The sequence below is a fragment of the Capricornis sumatraensis genome, chromosome 1 (genome assembly GCF_032405125.1).
Source record: "Capricornis sumatraensis isolate serow.1 chromosome 1, serow.2, whole genome shotgun sequence".
NCBI classification, from domain to species: Eukaryota; Metazoa; Chordata; class Mammalia; order Artiodactyla; family Bovidae; genus Capricornis; species Capricornis sumatraensis.
Window position 1 is genome coordinate 261424649 of NC_091069.1, and position 19311 is coordinate 261443959.

A 19311-nucleotide genomic window follows, 5' to 3' on the forward strand; every position below is an offset into this window, starting at 1 on the left:
TTTTTTTTCCCAAGCTTACATTTGACTGCAGAATAAATCTTAATTCCTGACATCTCAGAAAAATCCACTTTAGATTGGGTGTAAATTTCAATGAAATTTCAGCGGCATGAGTGACGGTCGGCAGCACAAACACTGGATTTCGGGACCTGCTTGGGACAAATCCTGACACCCAGCAGTCGCGTGTTCCTCATTCCTAACCCCTCCTCTGTCCTCTTGGGAAAGTAAGGTCCCCTGGCCTCCCAGGAGGGAACCCCAGCCAGTAGGGGCAGAAAGGTTCTCTCCTGAGACTAGGACTTGTTTCGTCTTTCGCTTTTCTCGGTCTCCTTACAACCATGTGGAGTCTAAGACTCCCAGCGTTTGCCTGAAAATCCGGAATGCTGCGGAGAAAGTTCGCCAGGGTCCGAGTTGCCAACCAGGGCGCTCTGAGAGGCGATCCTGAGGTTGACACTTGGAAGTGAAAGGTGCTACGCTCTAGTGGCGATCCGGGCCGAAACGTCTAGCAAGAGCCCCGAGCCCCTCTCCGTGGCTTCTGGGGGCGCCCGGGCCTCCAGCCCAGTGGGTCTCCCGGGTTCCAGCACGCGCCTGTCACTGCCCGGAGCAGCCGCCGGCCGGCCCTGCCCTTTCCCCGAGGTTGTGCAAACCCGCGCCCAGCCGGCCCCGGAGCCTGGGCGGCGGAGCGCCCAGCGAAGGCCTCGGCGCCCGGGCCGGGGCCGCGGGGGGAGACTCGGCGCGGACCGCAGGCCGTCCCGGTGCGGTCCCGGCTCCCGGAGAGGGCGGCGCGCCCTGCGGCCCCCAGCCCGACCCCCCGCCCCGCCCGCGTTCGCCCCGGGAGCCGGTCAGGACCCACCTGCCTACCGCCGGCGAGGGCTCGACACGCCAGGCGCCGCCGCTTTCCAACTCCCGGCTCCAAGTGGAGCACCCCGGCGCCGGGCGGCTCCGGCTGGAGAAGTTGCCGCAAACTTCCCGCGCCCCCCTCGCCGCCCCCGGCGGGCGCGCGGGCCGGGACGGATGCTGAGCCTGATGCACGCGGCCGGCCGACGGGACCTTCCCGCTCCCCGCCGGGCGCCGCGCGGCCAAGCCGGCTCCGGGGCGCACACAGCGGGTCTCCGCGAGCTCCCGGCGCGCCTCCTGAGTCCCCTTTTCTCTTGCCAAAGGGGGTCCCACGGCGGGCCCGGAGGCGTTCGTTCAGCCGTAGTCTGTCGGGGCAGGTGTGTGCGCGCGTCCACACCCCGAGGGAGGGCGAGTGAGCGCCCCGCGGCCCCGGCCCGGGCGCCCCCTCCCCTCCCCGGCCCCTGGCCGCCCCTCCGGGTCCCGCCGCGCGCGGGAGGAGGACCTCGGGGACCCCTGTGGCCGGGCGCCCCCCACGAGGCGCCCCGCGCGCGGGTCCCGCGGTGAAGTTTGGATCGCTTCCGAGCAAAGCAGAGACCGAGGGAAAAGAGCACGAACAGGGGCAAAAAAAAAAGAGAAAGAGAGAGAGAGAGAAAGGAGCGAGGGCGGGGAGGGGAGCGGCACTCACTCAGGCTGGGGCGCCGGGGGCGGCGGGGGGCGCGCCGGCGTCGGGCTCCAGAGGCGGCGGGCTCGGCCTCCGGTGCCGCCGCCGCCCGGGCTGCGGCCGCCGCGGAAGTTAATTGCAACTTGACTGCAAGTTGTCTTCTTTTCCCATCCGGAGTGGGCGTTTAAAGGGGAGAGCGAGGCGCGGAGCGAGCGCGCGAGCGCGCGGGGCCGGGGGAAGGAAGGGGGAGGGGGTGCGGCCGGGGGGAGGGGGCGGGGGCGGCGGCGCCCGCGGTCTGGAGGCACCGGGGCGCCCCCCGCGGGAGCCCGCAGCCGCCCGGGCGCGCATCCAGCCGCAGCCCCGGGCCGGGCACGCTGCGCCCGGGGCTCGGCGGACCCGCGCGCCGCCGCCGCCGCCGCCCCGGCTCCCGCCCGGTTCTCCCCCTGGCGGCGGAGCCTCGGCGGCCGCCCGCCCGCCCGCGGGGCGCGCCAGAGCCCTCGCCGCCGCCGCCGCCGCCGCCGCGCGCCGCTCCCGGCTCCCTCCCCGCGCGCGCCGGCCGGGCCCGGGGCGCAGCGGGCGGCCAGGGGCGCGCGCCGAGACGGGCGCCGGAGCCGCGACCCCCGGGCGCGAGGGTAAGTGTGGGCGCCCGCGGGGCGCGCGGGGGGCGCGGCGCGGCCCCGGGAGCCGCCAGCCCTGCCTCTCACCTCTCCCGGGCCCCCCGCGCGCGCACCCCGCCTCCTGCAGCCGGCGGCTTCCTCCCGCGGTTCGCTGTTTGGCTGGGCTTTTGGGGGGTACGGGGGGGCCTCCGGGGGTGACTGTGGCTGAGTGCCAGCGGAGGAGGAAGTCAGGGCAGAGGCCCCCCGTGCCGCGCCCCCACCCAGGCGGGCCGGTGGGCGGAGGTTTGCCCCCCGCCCGGGTTGCAGGACCGGCTCTCCCCTCCGCGGCGCTCGGTGGAGGCGATCCCGCCTAGAGGGCCTCCTTGCCCGCCAGGCGGCTCCGCTCCCCTCCCCGCGCCCCACCCTCGGCCCGCAGCGCCCCATCCGGGAGCGCGGCGCCCCCTCCGCGGAGCACGTGGCGGGCGAATCGGGGTCCTCCTGCAGACCCCCTGCCCCCTCCCCCCGCCCCGCCACTCCTCGTTCATTTACTGTCCTCCCGGGGCAGCGCTCCTGCTTTTCATCCCATTGGCCAAAGACGCCTAAACTGAGGTCCACTCGCTCCAAAGGGCAGGAAGCACCACGGGCAGTGAGGAGGCTGAAACGACCGGGACTCGGGGCGCGGGGGCGAGGGGGGCCTTTCCAAAGGGGCTCAGACGCCGCACGCCTCGGGGGCTGGGGGACCGAGGACCCCGGGCTGAGGAGAAACGGGAACTCGGTTTGTCCTCTTTCCCTAAGGGAACTCACAGGTCCTTTGTGTCGTGTTGTCTTTGGGAAATTCGCATGGATATGACCACAGAAAATGACTCCTGTTTACTCAAAGTTAAGGAAATTGGGGAAACGAGGTGGTGTTCTGTGTGTGTGTGTCTGTGTGTGTAGTTGAGTTTGTGGCTTGAACTGTCAAACGTCAGCTTGTAACAGCAAGGACCGCAGAGGCGCCCCCGTGTATTTTTTAGAAGCTGCGCTTTCTTGAGTTCCGTTCACTTAAGGCTGGCTCTCTCATGAAGCCCCCGTAAATAACTGTGCTTCGAGGGAAGCTCCTGGAGCAGGAGGCAGAGGGCTCAGAGCTCCGTCCCGCCAGTACCAGAGCACTGTTTGCAGGGAAGTTCCTGGAAAGTGGCTGCGGGCTGAGAACTCAGCTTTTCCTCAAAGCTCTGTGAGGTCCTCTTCTGTCAGACGTCTATGAATGAGGCACGCTGGGAAAATCCTGATATCCTTGCCGTCTTGCTGTATCTTTTACACGGTGGCTGAATCCTACTTCCAAGTCCTGGTAACAGCGCATCGACTGTGCTGTATTTTTGTGTGGTTTTCCTGAATAAAAGGAGGGCAGCGCTTGTCTTCACCCTGGCTTCTGATATGCCCATTCTTTTCTATTAATGGGTATTGAAATCACTGGAATTGATCCGTCTTTTTCAGTTGACTGTCATTTTATGCAGAGTCGGCAATCCCAAAGACAGAAGAATGGAAAAAGTTTATAAATTAGTGTTTTTTTAGAAAACTGCACCTTGCTTTTTAAGACACAGGTGCCCACCTCAGCTCCTGGTTCTAAAGCAAAGCAAAAAGGTGTAAATGATCCCAGTGGGCAAAACAAAATCAAACCCAAGTGTTTCTTCCTGGACCACTTTTCTGCCTCCACAGGATCCAAAAGACACCAAATCCTTCTGCCTTCATTTACCAAAATGCTGAATTGCCCAACTAGTACCAATATCTCCATCTGGGGATGACATCAGGTTTGGAATGGAAAGAATAAATTCTCAGTCTTTAATTACTGCTTATTAGCAATTTCTTATAGCAGGCAGCTGATTCTCCAATTCTGAAAGCCTGAAATGAAGCTTAGCAGAAATGGAAATATTGAAAAAAAGGTTGTTTCTTCTCCTTACAAACTTTTACATTACTCATCTACTACCCCAAGTCATTCACCAAACCCTCAGAATTTAAGGTGGTAAACCAAGGGAATGTTTTGCTCCAACCTTTTGAATTTGTTTTTCTCCTTGCAAATAGTTTTATACAGAGAACTCACAGGCACTGTTATAACATAAAATTATGTAATGATGGGTACAGTGCATGAAATAACAGATCTTGTAAACTCTTATATAAACCTTGCCCCCTGGCACATAGTAGGAATACATTAAATACTTACCCAGTTAAGAAGTTAATGAAATATTGTAATTGGCCACAAATTCAATAGTACAGGGCTAAGGGTTTTTTTTTTTTTTTTTTTTTTCAGAAGGAAGAATCATTTTGCCTGAAAATTATTAGGGTAATACATTTGTGCTCCTTGGTTTTTTTTTGTTTCTTTTTTTTTTAAACAAGTCCAAACCTAATTTAAATGGTTGAAAGACAAGTATATCTGAAACATATCAATCAGTTAATAATAATAGCTAGTGTCAAATGCTGACTATTTTCCTAGGAGGACAGACAATAAACAAGAGTACGAGAAAGATGCGAAGGAAGAATGAGAGTATTGGCCTGCAAGGGACTTATTTGCTGGGAAAATTACATTAAATTCAGACAACTCAGTGGGTCAGTAAATGGCTTGAGGCAAAGGAATACTTTAAATAAATAGATTTTTTTTTTCTTTTTTAGACTAGAGGAAATAGACATCCTGAAGTTCCAGGTTGGCAGGTATTTTTAGAGTTAATTTGTGAGTCAAAACTCTCAGGGCCATCCAAACAAACATCTTGAGTGAAGAGAAACTTGCCACTTACCTCCAGAGAGATGAGGATTCTGTCTATAGAGCACCTCCCCGAGCTGAATTTAGTGTACACTGGATGAATGAACAATAACCTAAGTAGTTCACTTCGTCTTTGCATGCTTTGTACGTCTCTTTCTTAAACTGCACGGAATCAGTCTTCCGAAAATTCCCAGCTGTCAGGCTTAGTTCTGCCACTTGGCCGCAAGCCAGAGCCGTCTGTTGTGTTAGTCAGGGTGGGCTATGTTATGCGGAGTAAGGAACAGTCCCCAGAGTCAGTGGCCATGATGGCACAAGTTGCCTTGGTTACGCGATATGCCGGCTGCAGGTGGACTGGTCTGCCCCATGTCCTAGGCTGGCGGAACAGTCGTCACCTTGAGTGTTTCATGTTGCTCTGGGAGAATGAAGATCACCCTGGAGAGCCTCATGCTGGTGTTTAAATGCTGCGACTCACTGTCCAGAACTAGCGATGTGGCTCCATGGAATCATCTCAAGACCAGATAGGGCAGTCTGTCTTGTGCTCCCGAGTGGAGAGCGGTGGCGCACACTTCTAAGAACTGCTTTACTCCTGGTGGCTCACGTCCGCGCGACCACTGCAGATATGTGATTTCTTCCTGCCGCTCGGGGGCCCAGGTGCTCCGCTCCTCAGGGCAGACGCTGCCAGAGCCCACTGGCCAAGAAGCGACGCGCTCCGGCTCCTCTCACCCTCGGCTCTCCGAATGCAGCATGAGGCCTCACCCCTCCACACCAAGACGTGGGGCCCTATCAATTTTAAGTCTCTTTTACTTAAAATACACTTACTTTTGTTGTATATATTTCATTTTCTCAAGGCTTGTTTTCCCTGAAAGGGTACGATGAACAGGAACTTTTAAGAGCTGCTATCTGGAGATGTCATGATCATTATCAAACTTTGAAATTTGGTTCCAAGTCATTACTTCCCTTATTTTAAATGTCGCAATCTGGCGACACAGATAAAACGTTCTCCTGGAAGCACCGCTCATGCGTCCATTCATCCGTCTTTTTGTGCATTCAGTGAACATTGTGTGCCCTCCGGGTGCCGGGCGCCGTATTAAGAGCTGGGGGTGTGGAGGTGGACGTTGTTGTTTAGTCGCTAAGTCGCACCTGACTGTTTCGCGACCTCTCGGGCTGTAGCCAGCCAGCCTCCTCTGCCCATGGGATTTCCCAGGCAAGAATCCTGAAGTGGGCTGCCGTTTCCTTCTCCAGGGGATCTTCCCGACCCAGGGACCAAACCCGCACCTCCTGCATTGGCAGGCGGATTCTTTACCACTGAGTTACCTGGGAAGTGCTATGGAGTGGAGAGAGTCCTCCGTTTCAAGAAATATATTTTCCAACTGGACAAACAGAATTTTGAATTTTGAATTCTATTACAATTGCAATGCGAATAGAGCCACATAGTGCTGTGGGAACACTTGGGTAGAAGCAAGTAACTCTGGTGGGCATTGAGAAATGTTCCACCGAGGCATTGGACTAAGTCTTGAGAATAAATGAGGTTCCTTTAGGCACGAAGGGAAGCTGGAGGGAGGGTCTTTCAAGCAGAGAGTCCATCATGAGTCAGGCCCCTGAGGAAGACAAAGCTTGTCGTTTAGTGAACTACAGAGAATTCACTGTGGCTGGAACAGGGGGTCTTTACAAAGGATGAAACCAAAGAGCTTCCAGTTGTGAAGATCCTCGGAGACGTACCCTGCATAGACGTTATCCCGTTCCTCCAGGGATTTCAGACTATTACATCTCCCTTGGTCCAAGCATGAACGTAAATGAACAAAGCAGGTGGAGCTGAGGCCGTCAGCGGCTGTGGCAAGCAGGAGAAGAGTCTAATGTCTAAATGCAGTGCTCAGTTTGGCCAATGGTGCCGGATGTCAGACCTTCCAACTTTTAAAAAGAAGCTGCTGATTCAGATTTATATGAAAAATTAAAACATGACATGTTGAGGACTTATCCACATTTTAAAGAACACACGCAGTGGGAAAACATGTCTATGGGTCAAAACCAGCTTAAGGACCCCCAGTTCCATGTCTCTTACTGCGTGAGACAGGGAGTCATTAAAGTATATAAAGATAGGATAGTACCATCTGGTCCCTCTGGAAGGATCGCTCTGGAGGCAGAGTGGACGGGAAAATCCTGGAGCCAGGAGAGTCTAGCTGATACCGCATAACCACTTGAGTGATGACGCAAAGCCCTGTATAAGGACACAACCTTCCAAGTATATAGGGTAGAAGCATGCTCAGTCGCTAAGTCACGTCAGACTGTTTGAGACTCCGTGGACTGCAGCCCGCCAGGCTCCCCTGTCCTTGAGATTCTCCAGGCAAGAATACCAGAGTGGGTTGCCATTTCCACCTCCAGGGGATCTTCCCAACCCAGGGGTTGAACTGGTGTCTCCTGCGTATCCTCCATTGGCAGGCAGATTCTTTACCACTGCATAGAAGCCCATGTATGGGGGATGCCCAGTAAATATTTGCAGAGCTGATGAATGAAAGAGAGGACATTTTTAGAGGAGGGACACACATTTTGAGTACTCCTCATGTGGTACCCTTCCTTTGCTAGGCTGTTTATTTTTCAAGACCACAACGGTCGTTTACTTTAATGACTGGTGTGTCGTTGTTGACTGGTGTGTCAGATTTAGGCGTACAGCTTAGTGATCCAGTTACACGTATGCAGAGATTCATGCTTTTCAGATTCATTTCCCGCATTGCTCATCACAGAATATTGAGTAGAGTTCCCTGTGCTGCACAGTAGGCCCTGCTGGCTGTCTGTTTTGTATACAGTGGGGGCTGTGTGTTCGTCCCAAGCTCCTAATTCATCCCCCCTTGCTGCATCCATTTCCCTTTTGATAACTGTGAGTTTATTTTCAAAATCTGTGTGTCTTTGTCTGTTTGGAAACATGTTCATTTATATCATTTTTGAAAAACCTCACATATGAGTGATATCATTTGTCTTTCTCTGGCTTAATTTTCTCTGACAGATGGACGGATAAAGAAGATGCGGTATGTGGAAGCAGTAGAATATTACTCGGCCATGAAAAAGAATGGAGTGACGCCACTTGCAGCAGCGTGGGTGCCCCACAGCCTTTTCTTGATCAGATACGATTTTTCTGTCTCACTCTATGATAAATAGTACTGTTTCTTCTTTAACACACAAATCATTCAGTGCAGGACACAAAGATCAGCAGCTGTCAGAAGAATATCTACTCTCTAGGACTGAACTTTCTGATCCCCTCACCCTACTAAGGAATGCCAGCTAAACAGATGGGTCTTATTCCAAGCCCTGCAACTGGACTCTTGGGCTCCGTGAAACTGTAGAGACCCATCTGGATAGCTTGTGTATGTTTCTAGTGAAAACCAAGCTTTGTATTACTATCCATCACCGTATATTATAACTCAGTCTGTCCTACCCATGTGCCTGGGACTGTCTCAATGTTGTTAATTTTTCAGTAAAAAGAACATGAGTCCACTGAACACGTCTTTCTCACAGCTTCTTTCCCGTTTTGAAACCACACCTGTCTGCCATTCCACAGTCAACAGTCTGAAAGAACACCCCGCACTCCCCCAGAAACTCCTATAAAATCTTAGAATCACTGGGTATTCTTTCATAAGGTGTGGCCGTTGCTTGTAGGTTCTGTTCCCCGGGCACATCCAGATTCTCCAAGCCACTCAGTTCACTGGCCAATGAAATCTTTAAATTCTCAACAAATCACTACAAATTGTCATTTTTTAGCTCAGCTTTCCTGAGGTTTAATCTCTATAGGATAAAATGCACCTGTTTTATATATTCTGTGAGTTTCGAAGACAGTGGAGCAACATGAGCAAATTATACTATTTTCAGCAAACTTCAGAATAAATAAACAGGCAGAATAGAAAGCAAAGAGGAACTAAACAGCCTCTTGATGGAAGTGAAAGAGGAGAGTGAAAAGCTGGCTTAAAACTCAACATTTGGAAACTAAGATCATGGCATCTGGTCCCATCATTCCATGGCAAATAGATGGGGAAACAATGGAAACAGTGACAGACTTTATTTTCTTGGGCTCCAAAATCACTGCATGAAATTAAAAGATGTTTGCTCCTTGGAAGAAAAGCTATGACCAACCTAGACAGCGTATTAAAAAGCAGAGACATTACTTGGCCAACAAAGGTCCGTCTAGTCAAGGCAATGGTTTTTCCAGGAGTCATGTATGGATGTGAGAGCTGGACTATAAAGAAAGCTGAGCACTGAAGAACTGATGCTTTTGAACTGTGGTGTCGGAGAAGACTCTTGAGAGTCTCTTGGACTGCAAGGAGATCCAACCAGTCCATCCTAAAGGACATCAGTCCTGAATATTCTTTGGAAGAACTGATGTTGAAGCTGGAACTCCAATACTTTGCCACCTGATGTGAAGAACTGACTCACTGGAAAAGACTCTGGTGCTGGGAAAGATTGAGGGCACGAGGAGAAGGGGACAACAGAGGATGAGATGGTTGGATGGCATCACTGACTCAGTGGACATGAGTTTGAGTAAGCTCTGGGAGTTGGTGATGGACAGGGAAGCCTGGCGTGCTGCAGTCCATGGGGTCACAAAGAGTCAGACATGCCTGAGTGACTGAGCTGAACTGAACTGAGCCTTGGGTGTCTGACTACCTAGATTCTAACCCTGGTTCAACTACCTATATGACCTAGAGCAAGTCTCCTAATTTTCTGCTGCAACTTTCTTATCCTTGTGATGGAATAATCATTGTAACCAGCTCCTCTGGTAAGTATATGCCCAGTGTTTCAACACAGCTGGTACTCAATAAAGGCTCACAATTGCTTATTTTGTTAATTTTTTCATTATGAATGATTCTAGTAGAAAAGAAATCCTGGGGTTTAAAGAAAAATAAAAATGAATTGACTGGAATGTAAGTGGGGTAGGAGCAAGTCCCTCCTGGGTGACTTGCTGGTGTGCCAGGGGTAAACAAAGCCCCGGAATAATGATGGCTGCTGCTTCTGGAATATTTATTTTTTTACCTAAATATTTTGGAAGAAATTCTTTTTCTGTTACATACCCTGGCACTGAATACAACGTTTTGCATGCATTTTTAAGGAAAACAAGTGTCTTTGCGACTTGGACAGGGAGGGGTGGGACCTGCGTGGGGACTGCGTTTGTTTCTTTCTGCTGCTCCGTATCCTCCATTGCTTTGATGGCAACGTTTGCAAATTTCAGACCATCCACCTAGCAGCATTTACCTCAAGGTGGTCAGAACACCTATTTTTGTGTGCTGAGAGTGCTGCCCAAATGCAGAATCTTTGCCATGAGTCAGCGTTCACAGTTCAGATGAAAAATCAGGAAGAAGTGTATTAAAGCAGAAGCTTGGGAAGGTCAAGTCACCAGGAACAGAATTCTAGTTCTGGTTCTGTAACTCATCAGCTCGTTTCTTGATGTCTTCCCAATGATCATTCCCATGGACCTAGAATAAATGGGTGCTGTTGAAAGATCTTGTGATGATGACACCTAATCCTCATTATCTCAGTTTCCTACACCATAAAATTGGAACAGCAGATCTCAGACTTGAGTGTGTTCAGGAATTAGCTAGAATGCTCATCACGATGCTCTAAGTCCGTACATTCAGGTTCAGTAGAAACGAGCTGGGATCCAGCAATCCCCATGGATTTGAGAAATGAGGGCTGTAAGGAAAATCCAACTCAAAACTGAAGCGCTTACTTCCTTGTTTATTCTCCCTGGTACGTATATATTCTCACACGGACCCATACACTGAAATGCTGTGTGAGGATTGCTTTCAGCATAGTGAGATCCAGCTGCTCAAACAGTGTCACCAACCATCTCTTGGTTCTGCTTTCTTGTTTTAACTTGATTCTCGGTCTGATTGTCCCTTCACTGGAGTAAGCTACCCTTCCAGGCGTCCATTCTTCTGACACAGGAACCCCAGCCCAAAGAGCTTCCCTCTTTCTCAAAGTTTCCAGCTAAAGAATTATACCTGGTTGTGACTGGATCAACTTACATCCTATACCCAGACCTGGACTCAGCCCCCTGGTCAGGGGCTGTGGCACTCTGACTCACTAGTCTTGGGTCGAATGCCCGCCTTGGATTCAGGAATGCAGCCATCCTACCCAAATCAAGTAGTCTGCAATAAGAGAGATAGGATTCTCCAAGATAAATGGGATTATGTTTCCAGAAACAGGAAAAATGGATGCAAGTTGACCAGAACCGTAGGTTTCCAGCCACTACCTTACATTTTTTGGAAGCACTTTGATGAGAATGATGGAGAAGGAAACGGCAACCCACTCCAGTGTTCTTGCCTAGAGAATCCCATGGACAGAGGACCCTGGTGGGCTGCCATCTATGGGGTCGCACAGAGTCAGACATGACTGAAGCGACTTAGCAGCAGCAGCAGCAGCAGATGAGAATGAGCCAGCTGCTCTGTTACAGACAGACAACCTATGTGTCGATACATTGAGGCCTTCAGCTTTCCAGGAGATCCAACAGGGCCTGGGAAAGGCTTAGGTTATTACAGTCCCTGACCCAGCTGCCTCATCCATTTACCCCAGTGTTTTTCAGTTTGGGTGTCACTCAGTCGTGTCCGACTCTTTGCGACCTCGTGGACTGCAGCACGCCAGGCTTGCCTGTCCTTCTCTATCTCCCGAAGTTTGCTCAAACTCATGACCATTGAGTTGGTGATGCTGTCCAACCATCTCATCCTCTGTCGTCCCCTTCTCCTGCCTTCAGTCTTTCCCAGCATCAGGGTCTTTTCCAATGAGTCAGTGCTTCCCATCAGGTGGCCAAAGTGTTGGGGTTTCAGCTTCAGCATCTGTCCTTCCAGTGAATATTCAGGACTGATTTCCTTTAGGATTGACTGGTTTGAGCTCCAGTGCTTTGGGCCAATATTAGACATTTTCTGTGTGTTCCAGAAGGATGATTCATATGCAGCTCACCTGTGACTTGCATATTGCAAATCGGTGGATTTTGAGAATCATTCATAGTTTGGGGTCGTTTCTAAAACAGTAAGGTTATTATTTTAAGATCTAAGTAATTATTCCAAGGTAACCTGGAAGTTGATTTATCCAACTGAAAGGACAATAAAAGCTCCAATGATGTTTCGAAACAGTGGGACAGAACAAACGAACAAGCAGGACCAACAGTTAACTCCTCCTTTGACTTGGTTTTCAGTTTGGTTTTATTCAATATTCTTGGGCAGATACAGTCTATCCCACCTAAGAGATACAGTCCTCCTCTCGGTCTCAGTTAATGTCTGGAACACTAAGGGGTGCACGTTGTACACACAGTGCCGAAGGATAAGCCGGCAACAGCATAGGACGGAAACCGGAGCTAACTGCCGGCTGTCGGATATGTTTCAGGCGGGTTACGTGCAAGTTCCTGGTGGAAGGGAATTCTAATGAGTGGACCGCCAGCCCATTCGTTTCTGAAGTGAAGAGACTACTATGTTTTCTTAAACTCAGTAAGATGCGTAAAACAAGTGAATCTGCCTCTCCATTTCACTACTGTCATTAGTTCCGGTTCAGATGATCTCTCCATGCCCTCCTTTCCCACTTTCATCTTCTCCAAAGCAGCCCATTGTGCCAGAGGAAGTGTTTTCAGCCTGTGGTTCTAGAATGACTAGACATCCACAGGGAAAACAAACCGGAAGCCCTTGATCCCTGCCTCACACCACACACAGCCGCTCATCGGCAATGGATTACAGCTGTAAACATGGAAGCTGAAAGCCTGAACTTTTACAGCTTTATGCTTTAGAGCATACCATTGAAGAGACAAAGTTTGCTTAGAGAAGCCTGAAAAATGATAATCATAAAGAAAAAAACCAGATAAAATACATATTAAATATTTATCCTCATTAAAGAAAAGGGAAAGACTAAAATGTGAGAAACCTGTATGCAGGTCAGGAAGCAACAGTTAGAACTGGACACGGAGCAACAGACTGGTTCCAAAGAGGAAAAGGAGTACGTCGAGGCTGTATATTGTCACCCTGCTTATTTAACTTCTATGCAGAGTACATCATGAGAAATGCTGGACTGGAAGAAGCACAAGCTGGAATCAAGATTGCCAGGAGAAATATCAATAACCTCAAATATGAAGATGACACCACCCTTATGGCAGAAAGTGAAGAGGAACTAAAGAGCCTTTTGATGAAAGTGAAAGAGGAGAGTGAAAATGTTAGCTTAAAGCTCAACATTCAGAAAACGAAGATCATGGCATCCGGTCCCATCACTTCATGGGAAATAGATGGGGGAACAGTGGAAACTGTGGCAGACTATTTTTGGGGGCTCCAGAATCACGGCAGATGGTGACTGCAGCCATGAAATAAAAAGACACTTACTCCTTGGAAGATAGTTTATGACCAACCTAGGCAGCATGTTAAAAAGCAGAGACATTACTTTGCCAGCAAAGGTCCATCTAGTCAAGGTTATGGTTTTTCCTGTAGTCATGTATGGATGTGAGAGTTGGACTATAAAGAAAGAATTGATCCTTTTGAACTGTGGTGTTGGAGAAGAGTCTTGAGAGTCCCTTGGACTGCAAGGAGATCCAGCCAGTTCATCCTAAAGGAAATCACTCCTGAATATTCATTGGAAAGACTGATATTGAAGCTGAAACTCCAATACTTTGGCCACCTGATGAGAAGAACTGACTCATTGGAAAAGACCCTGATGCTGGGGAAGATTGAAGGTGGGAGGAGAAGGGGACGACAGGATGAGATGGTTGGATGGCATCACTGACTCAATGGACATGAGTTTGAGTACACTCTGCGAGTTGGTGATGGACAGGGAGGCCTGGCATGCTGTGATTCATGGGGTTGCAAAGAGCTGGACACGACTGAGTGACTGAACTGAACTGAAAGCCTGGGAATCCATGATTAAACAAGCATCACCGTCAAGAGGATTTCCTCTCTTGTGCCTTAGTTCGAATTGGTTTGACTTGTAAATGCTAGAACAGACTCTGAGCTTGAGCAGAAAAGGGAAAAGCCCGCTGGGGCTTTTCATGAGATCCAGAGTCAGGGGTGTGATGGGGCCACTGGGAGAGGAAGTGCTGAAGCGCTGAGGGGCGCCCATCACTCTCCTTTCTCCGAACCTCGCTTTGTCTTTCTTCCTATGGCTGCCCCGCTGCTCCTCTCCTTGCTTGTGTAGCTGAGCGTAGTTGCAGGTTGTTACTGAGCCTTGGATATCCCAGCAGAGCCACCCAGAGACAGGACTGCCTTTCCTTCTCCCACAGTTCTCAGGGAAGAGTCTGCTCGGTCCGCCTGAGGCCGTGACCACTGTTGGTCCAACAAACTGACCAAAGGACTGTATTTAAGGAAACACAGCAGCTCTTTTCAACTCTGAGGCGGCAGGGTGAAAAGAAACTGCATTTCAGCTGACGTTCACTTGACATTCCCTCTTTATAGCGCAAGAGTCAGAGTAGATGAAAGGTTGTACTTGGTCAGTTTTTAATGACTGCAAGTTTGAATGTGTTGATATACTATCTCTTTGGTTATTTAATCTCAGCATCTCTGTGTTTCTACCAGTTGACTGATACATATTAAAGACCATAAACAAAATTAGTTTATTTTTTAAATGGGCAAATTTATTTTTGAATTATTAGCCAAGATCTATCCAAATGCAGACATGCTTTGTTCTAGTCTGGATATGCAATAAAATTAATTTAAATAACTTTAATCAGCTTCAAAAACAGCAAATTTCAAGACAATTAGGTTAACTTTAAGAATTCATATTTATTGAGTTAACAGATGGTAAATTAAAAAACAATGAAGTTAATTTTTTAAATCATTCATTGGATTAGAAAAACAGACATTTAACAAAACTGTTTTTAAGCTGGATTTTTTTTTTTCATCCCAATATGCATATTTTAAGATTCCAATTTGGGGGACTTCTGTGAAGACACCGAATAAGTTGCAATATATGAATACACTCCTCCAGCAAATTACTTTTTTAAAGGCTTTAAAACCATCTGCAAAAGAATTTTGTGCACCAACAATAAAAATATGAGAAAGAAGTATATTCCAGATATTGGAAGGAGTGGAGAGTCTACTTTGTCACATGCGCACTGTAACATGTTTCTGGGCCTTCTGTGTTGCCTGCCCTGGCACACTTTGGGAGTTTCCTATGCCTGCAGAGTAAAAGTTACTCCTGGGCAGAATTGCATTTTAGTGGTCAAACACAGGACTTCCCTTTGATGACTCCTTGGGCCTTGAAATGACTTGAAATATATGAGCATCCCAGAAGGTTCTCCTTTGTTCTTTTCTGTTTTCTCCTTTGTTTTCTCTGTAAGTGCTAAGCGTGAACTCTGTCGGCTTATAGGAGACAGGGAATTTCATGGAAGCACACCAAAGGCATGGGAGCTTTTCCTCTGCAGGTGGAACTGGAAATAACACCGCTAATAAATTAAGATGATCTTTGCCTCTTACTGGCCATTGTCAGTTTTAAGCGATGGCATCTTTAGAACCTGAGTTGTGCATATGGCAAAAGTCTTCCATACAAATGGTTGGATTAGATGTTTGAACGGCTCATTGTTCAATTGCTCTTAGAGTTCTTTCCTCACCTGGGATAGTTGCAAACTGGAACCATTTATTTCATGGTCCTAGAAACCCCTTGTCTAAAATGTGGTCTTACTTTACATTGTAAATCTAACATTACTTGGTCAGTAATGTTGAGAACTATATTTATTGATTTTGAAAGAAAACTTTATTAATCATAATTTGAGTTAAAAACAGATATAAAAGTGCACTTATTGGCATTTCTGTGCTAAAAATTATTTTGTTTTTGTGCATTTGAAACTGTTCAGCCCCTAGTCCCTTTTCTCCTTGAAATAATTTTTTTATAATAGCCTTTTGATAATACAAGTCTTCTTAGGAATGCAATTATAATAGTATAGCAGGACAGACTGTATTGCTTTTAATTAAACAGGTAAAATTAAGCATAGATTGTGACTAAATAAAACATTCATTAGATAAAAGTTCTGTTTTGCAAAAGTGGAAATAAAGGATAAAGAAGAAAAACTTCATAACTAGTCTAAACATTCAAAGAAAATGAATAAAAGTTCAAAGGATAAGAGAAAAATGGGCAAATTATGGAGCTCTCACTTAGGATGTAAGCTTCTTGAAAGCAATAAACATCTTATTGTAACCCTACCCCTAACAGAGCAGTTAATATAGTATATACTATTAGTGTTATATAAATATTTCTTAAATTTGTGAATAAAATAATGGATGTTTCCTTGAAAATAAAGCAAGTGGATCAGAAGTAAAAAAGTTATAACTGAAGGACATTTTCTCTATATAAAAACTATAGTGATATTGTAAGGTTTCTTTTGGGCAAAATTAAGGAATGGAGAGATATGTCTGGTCATAGGCTGGTTAATTTTTAAATTTTAGGACAAACAAAATTCCTGCAAGTATCTAAGAATACATAACACACACACACACACACACACACACACACACACTTGTAGATTACCTTCATGTTTCTTATTTAGAACAAGAACTTTTTTAAGACCATTGGTCAATTTCTACGCAATTTTAGAGAAACAAGTTGGATTCTGCAAGTTTTATGCCTACCCAATTACTGCCTTATGTGTAAACACAACAGAACATTTTAAAATCGGCAAAGTACCAGAAAATAGAACAACTAAGAGTGTTTTCTGTAAAAATTGCAAAGAGCTTCTAGAGGACCAAGAAGTGAGACAATACGAAAACTCAAGGATAGGAAATTTCAGGGAAAATGATTAGTGCTAACTAAGCCTTGAAGGTGGAGATAAAGTAATAAATGAATTAAGTATAGTGAACATTGAAGTGATTAAGAATTGATGGTGGTGACTAGATTTTTTTCTTAAAGAAGCGATGTTTTCAATAAAATAATTCTGAAAAGGAGGTTTTAAAATTTTTAAATAAAGAGGCTGTAGCTAATGATCATGATGTGGAAAGAGAAACTGGACAAAACAAAAAAAATCATTAAAAGTTTTGATTTATTTTTAAATAATCAGGTAAGAATGTATTTAAAGATTGTTGTGAACAATTTATTGTAGATACTAATTGAATGGGAAACATAATATCTGTTTTATAAATAATTGTGGAAGATAAAAATAAATGACATAGTCCATGCAACAAGGCAAGATAGAGAGAAAGCAATAAGAAATTGTGGAAGAAAATATAACTTCCAATCAATTATGGGCAGTTTGTAGCACAGTTCTATTTCTTTTCTTTCATTCTCACATTCTCAAACTTTGGATAAAGTTTCTTATGTTAAAAAATACACCGTTGTTGAAGAACTTGTCGCGTTTATTGGGTAAGAGTCTGGACTGTGGAGCCAGGTGGCCTGCGCCAGCGCTCATCAGGTGTGTGACCATGGGCACATTGTTGAACTTTTGTTTCTAAGTTTATCCTGTAAAATGAGGGTAATTGTAGCACCTACCTCATTGGGTGACTGAGAGGATTAAATGTGCTTAGAAGACTGTGTGGAACTTAAATATGTGTCGTCTAGTATTGTTATTGTTAATTTACAAATAAACCTCACTGCTTCACAGCTCCTTAGTGACCAGACAAGATGACATTTCCCTTTAGCTGGGCCTTAGATAGGACTTCCACTAGTACAAGTTTCGTTTTTATATGTAGGTTGCACTTTGTCTTTACTATGAATTACCCAATGCAGAGATTTCTAGAAACCTACATACTATTGGTTGAAGGGACACTTGTGAATTTTCTCCAAGGAGCATTGTCAAAAATCAAATTTCTATTTTTTTTTCCACTTTCAAGAAACTCCATCTCTCTGCTTGTGTCCCGTCTCTGAGGACATGGGCATGAGCAATTGAAACTGCCCACTGAAGCCAGGATTACATTCATCTCACCAGCCTTGAGTTAGAGAAAATATGTATTTACCTCCCCCGTCCCGCCTTCCTCTAGCTGCGCAACTCTCTGCAGCTCCTTGATCTGACAGTAGACAGCTGTTGAAGAAATGGGACATTTGTTGTGACTTGAGTTTTATGAACCGCACGCCCTATAAAGCCTGAAGATGTGCCTTGAAACGTTGTCCCACGCGGCAGATCCAAAGAGTCTAGATTTTGGTAGAATTTATTCACAACTTGAAACAGTTGCAGAGAAGTAAAAAAAATCAAAACAAAACAAAAAAACCAAACCAGAAACCCAAACGACTGTTAAGATGCCAGGATGTACTAACTATCTTAATGGGCTGATGAAGCCAGGACACCTTATAATAGCCTCTGCCACTTGTACTGACAGGTGTTGACAAGGTGAAGTATCGCAGTGCCTGCAAGAGGAAAGGTGACAATTGGCGTTTTCGCCTCTGGAGGAGCAGTCCCTCTGACGTGTCTGCTTGGGTTTCAGGGCGGCTGCCCTCTGCTCTTCTGAGCCTGCATCTTGTAAGCACCCGGGGTGAACCTTCCGAGGTGAGCGGCGCTCTGCTTAATGCTGGCTCTCTCCGTACCTGTCTCTCCCAGGCCCCACGGCGTTCACGAATAATGTCCCTTGGTTATACTCCCTCGTAATGATCAGCTCTATGAAGTGGTAAATGCCTCACAAACTGCCTTAACGTCTGAGTTTCTCATTTTTGCTGGAGTTGTTATCGCCTTGATTCATGAAGGCAGGCTTGGGTTTATCCACCTCCACCTCCTTCCAGGATTGGCCCTGAGCCTTTCACGCTCTCTCTTCTAACAGTTAGGTTCTATTAGTGCACAATACCACTTTTGAAGACGTTTGCTAAGTCAGCAGGTAGCATTTCACAATTAGTGATGATTGACCACGTGAAGAGCAAGAAAATAGTAACAGTGATAGTAGCCGTGAAATTCCTTTCCTCTTTTGGGAAAATGGGTCAAAGGATTCACTCAGTTCAGTTCAGTTCAGTCACTCAGTTGTGTCCTCCTCTTTGCGACCCCATGGACCACAGCACGCCAGGCCTCCCTGTCCATCACCAACTCCCAGAGTTCACCCAAACTCATGTCCACTGAGTCGGTGATGCCATCCAACCATCTCATCCTCTGTCGTCCCCTTCTCCTCCTGCCCTCAATCTTTCCCAGCATCGGGGTCTTTTCAAATGAGTCAGCTCTTTGCATCAGGTGGCCAAAGTATTGGAGTTTCAGCTTCAGCATCAGTCCTTCCAGTGTACACCCAGGAGTGGTCTCCTTTAGGATGGACTGCTTGGCTCTCCTGGATTCACCCAGCAAATGCTAAACCAAGTCAAAGACAGGGTGACGGACTATGTTACTAAAAGGTGATCTCGAGATTATTACTGTATTTTGAACTAGTTTCTTATGTAGCCAAATGCTAGACAATTTCTTATTCTTACAGTGCAACTGGAGGGGATTTCTTGTGTTTATGCTACCACATGAGGTAAAATGGAATTGAGTTTGGTCCTCTCTTTAACAAACCATCAGTGTCTGAACTTGGGGAAAATTTCTAAACAATTCTGGGCCTCAGTATCTCCACTTGAGAATAGGAACAATGGTATTTATCTATTAGGTTATGACAGCA

General features: G+C 47.2%; 1 protein-coding gene across 1 annotated transcript in view; it reads right to left on the reverse strand.

Moving 5' to 3' along the window:
* Positions 1-496: 496 nt before the first annotated feature.
* Positions 497-19311, reverse strand: part of LOC138077229 (collagen alpha-1(I) chain-like) — a 39052-nt gene continuing 20237 nt past the window's right edge. Inside the window, exons 2-5 of the mRNA XM_068969635.1 lie at positions 17998-18091; positions 17704-17768; positions 1517-2913; positions 497-1406 (exon numbers count right to left, since the gene is read on the reverse strand). Coding sequence (XP_068825736.1) covers positions 497-1406; positions 1517-2913; positions 17704-17768; positions 17998-18091 — 2466 coding nt within the window. The remainder of the gene's footprint in view (positions 1407-1516; positions 2914-17703; positions 17769-17997; positions 18092-19311) is intronic.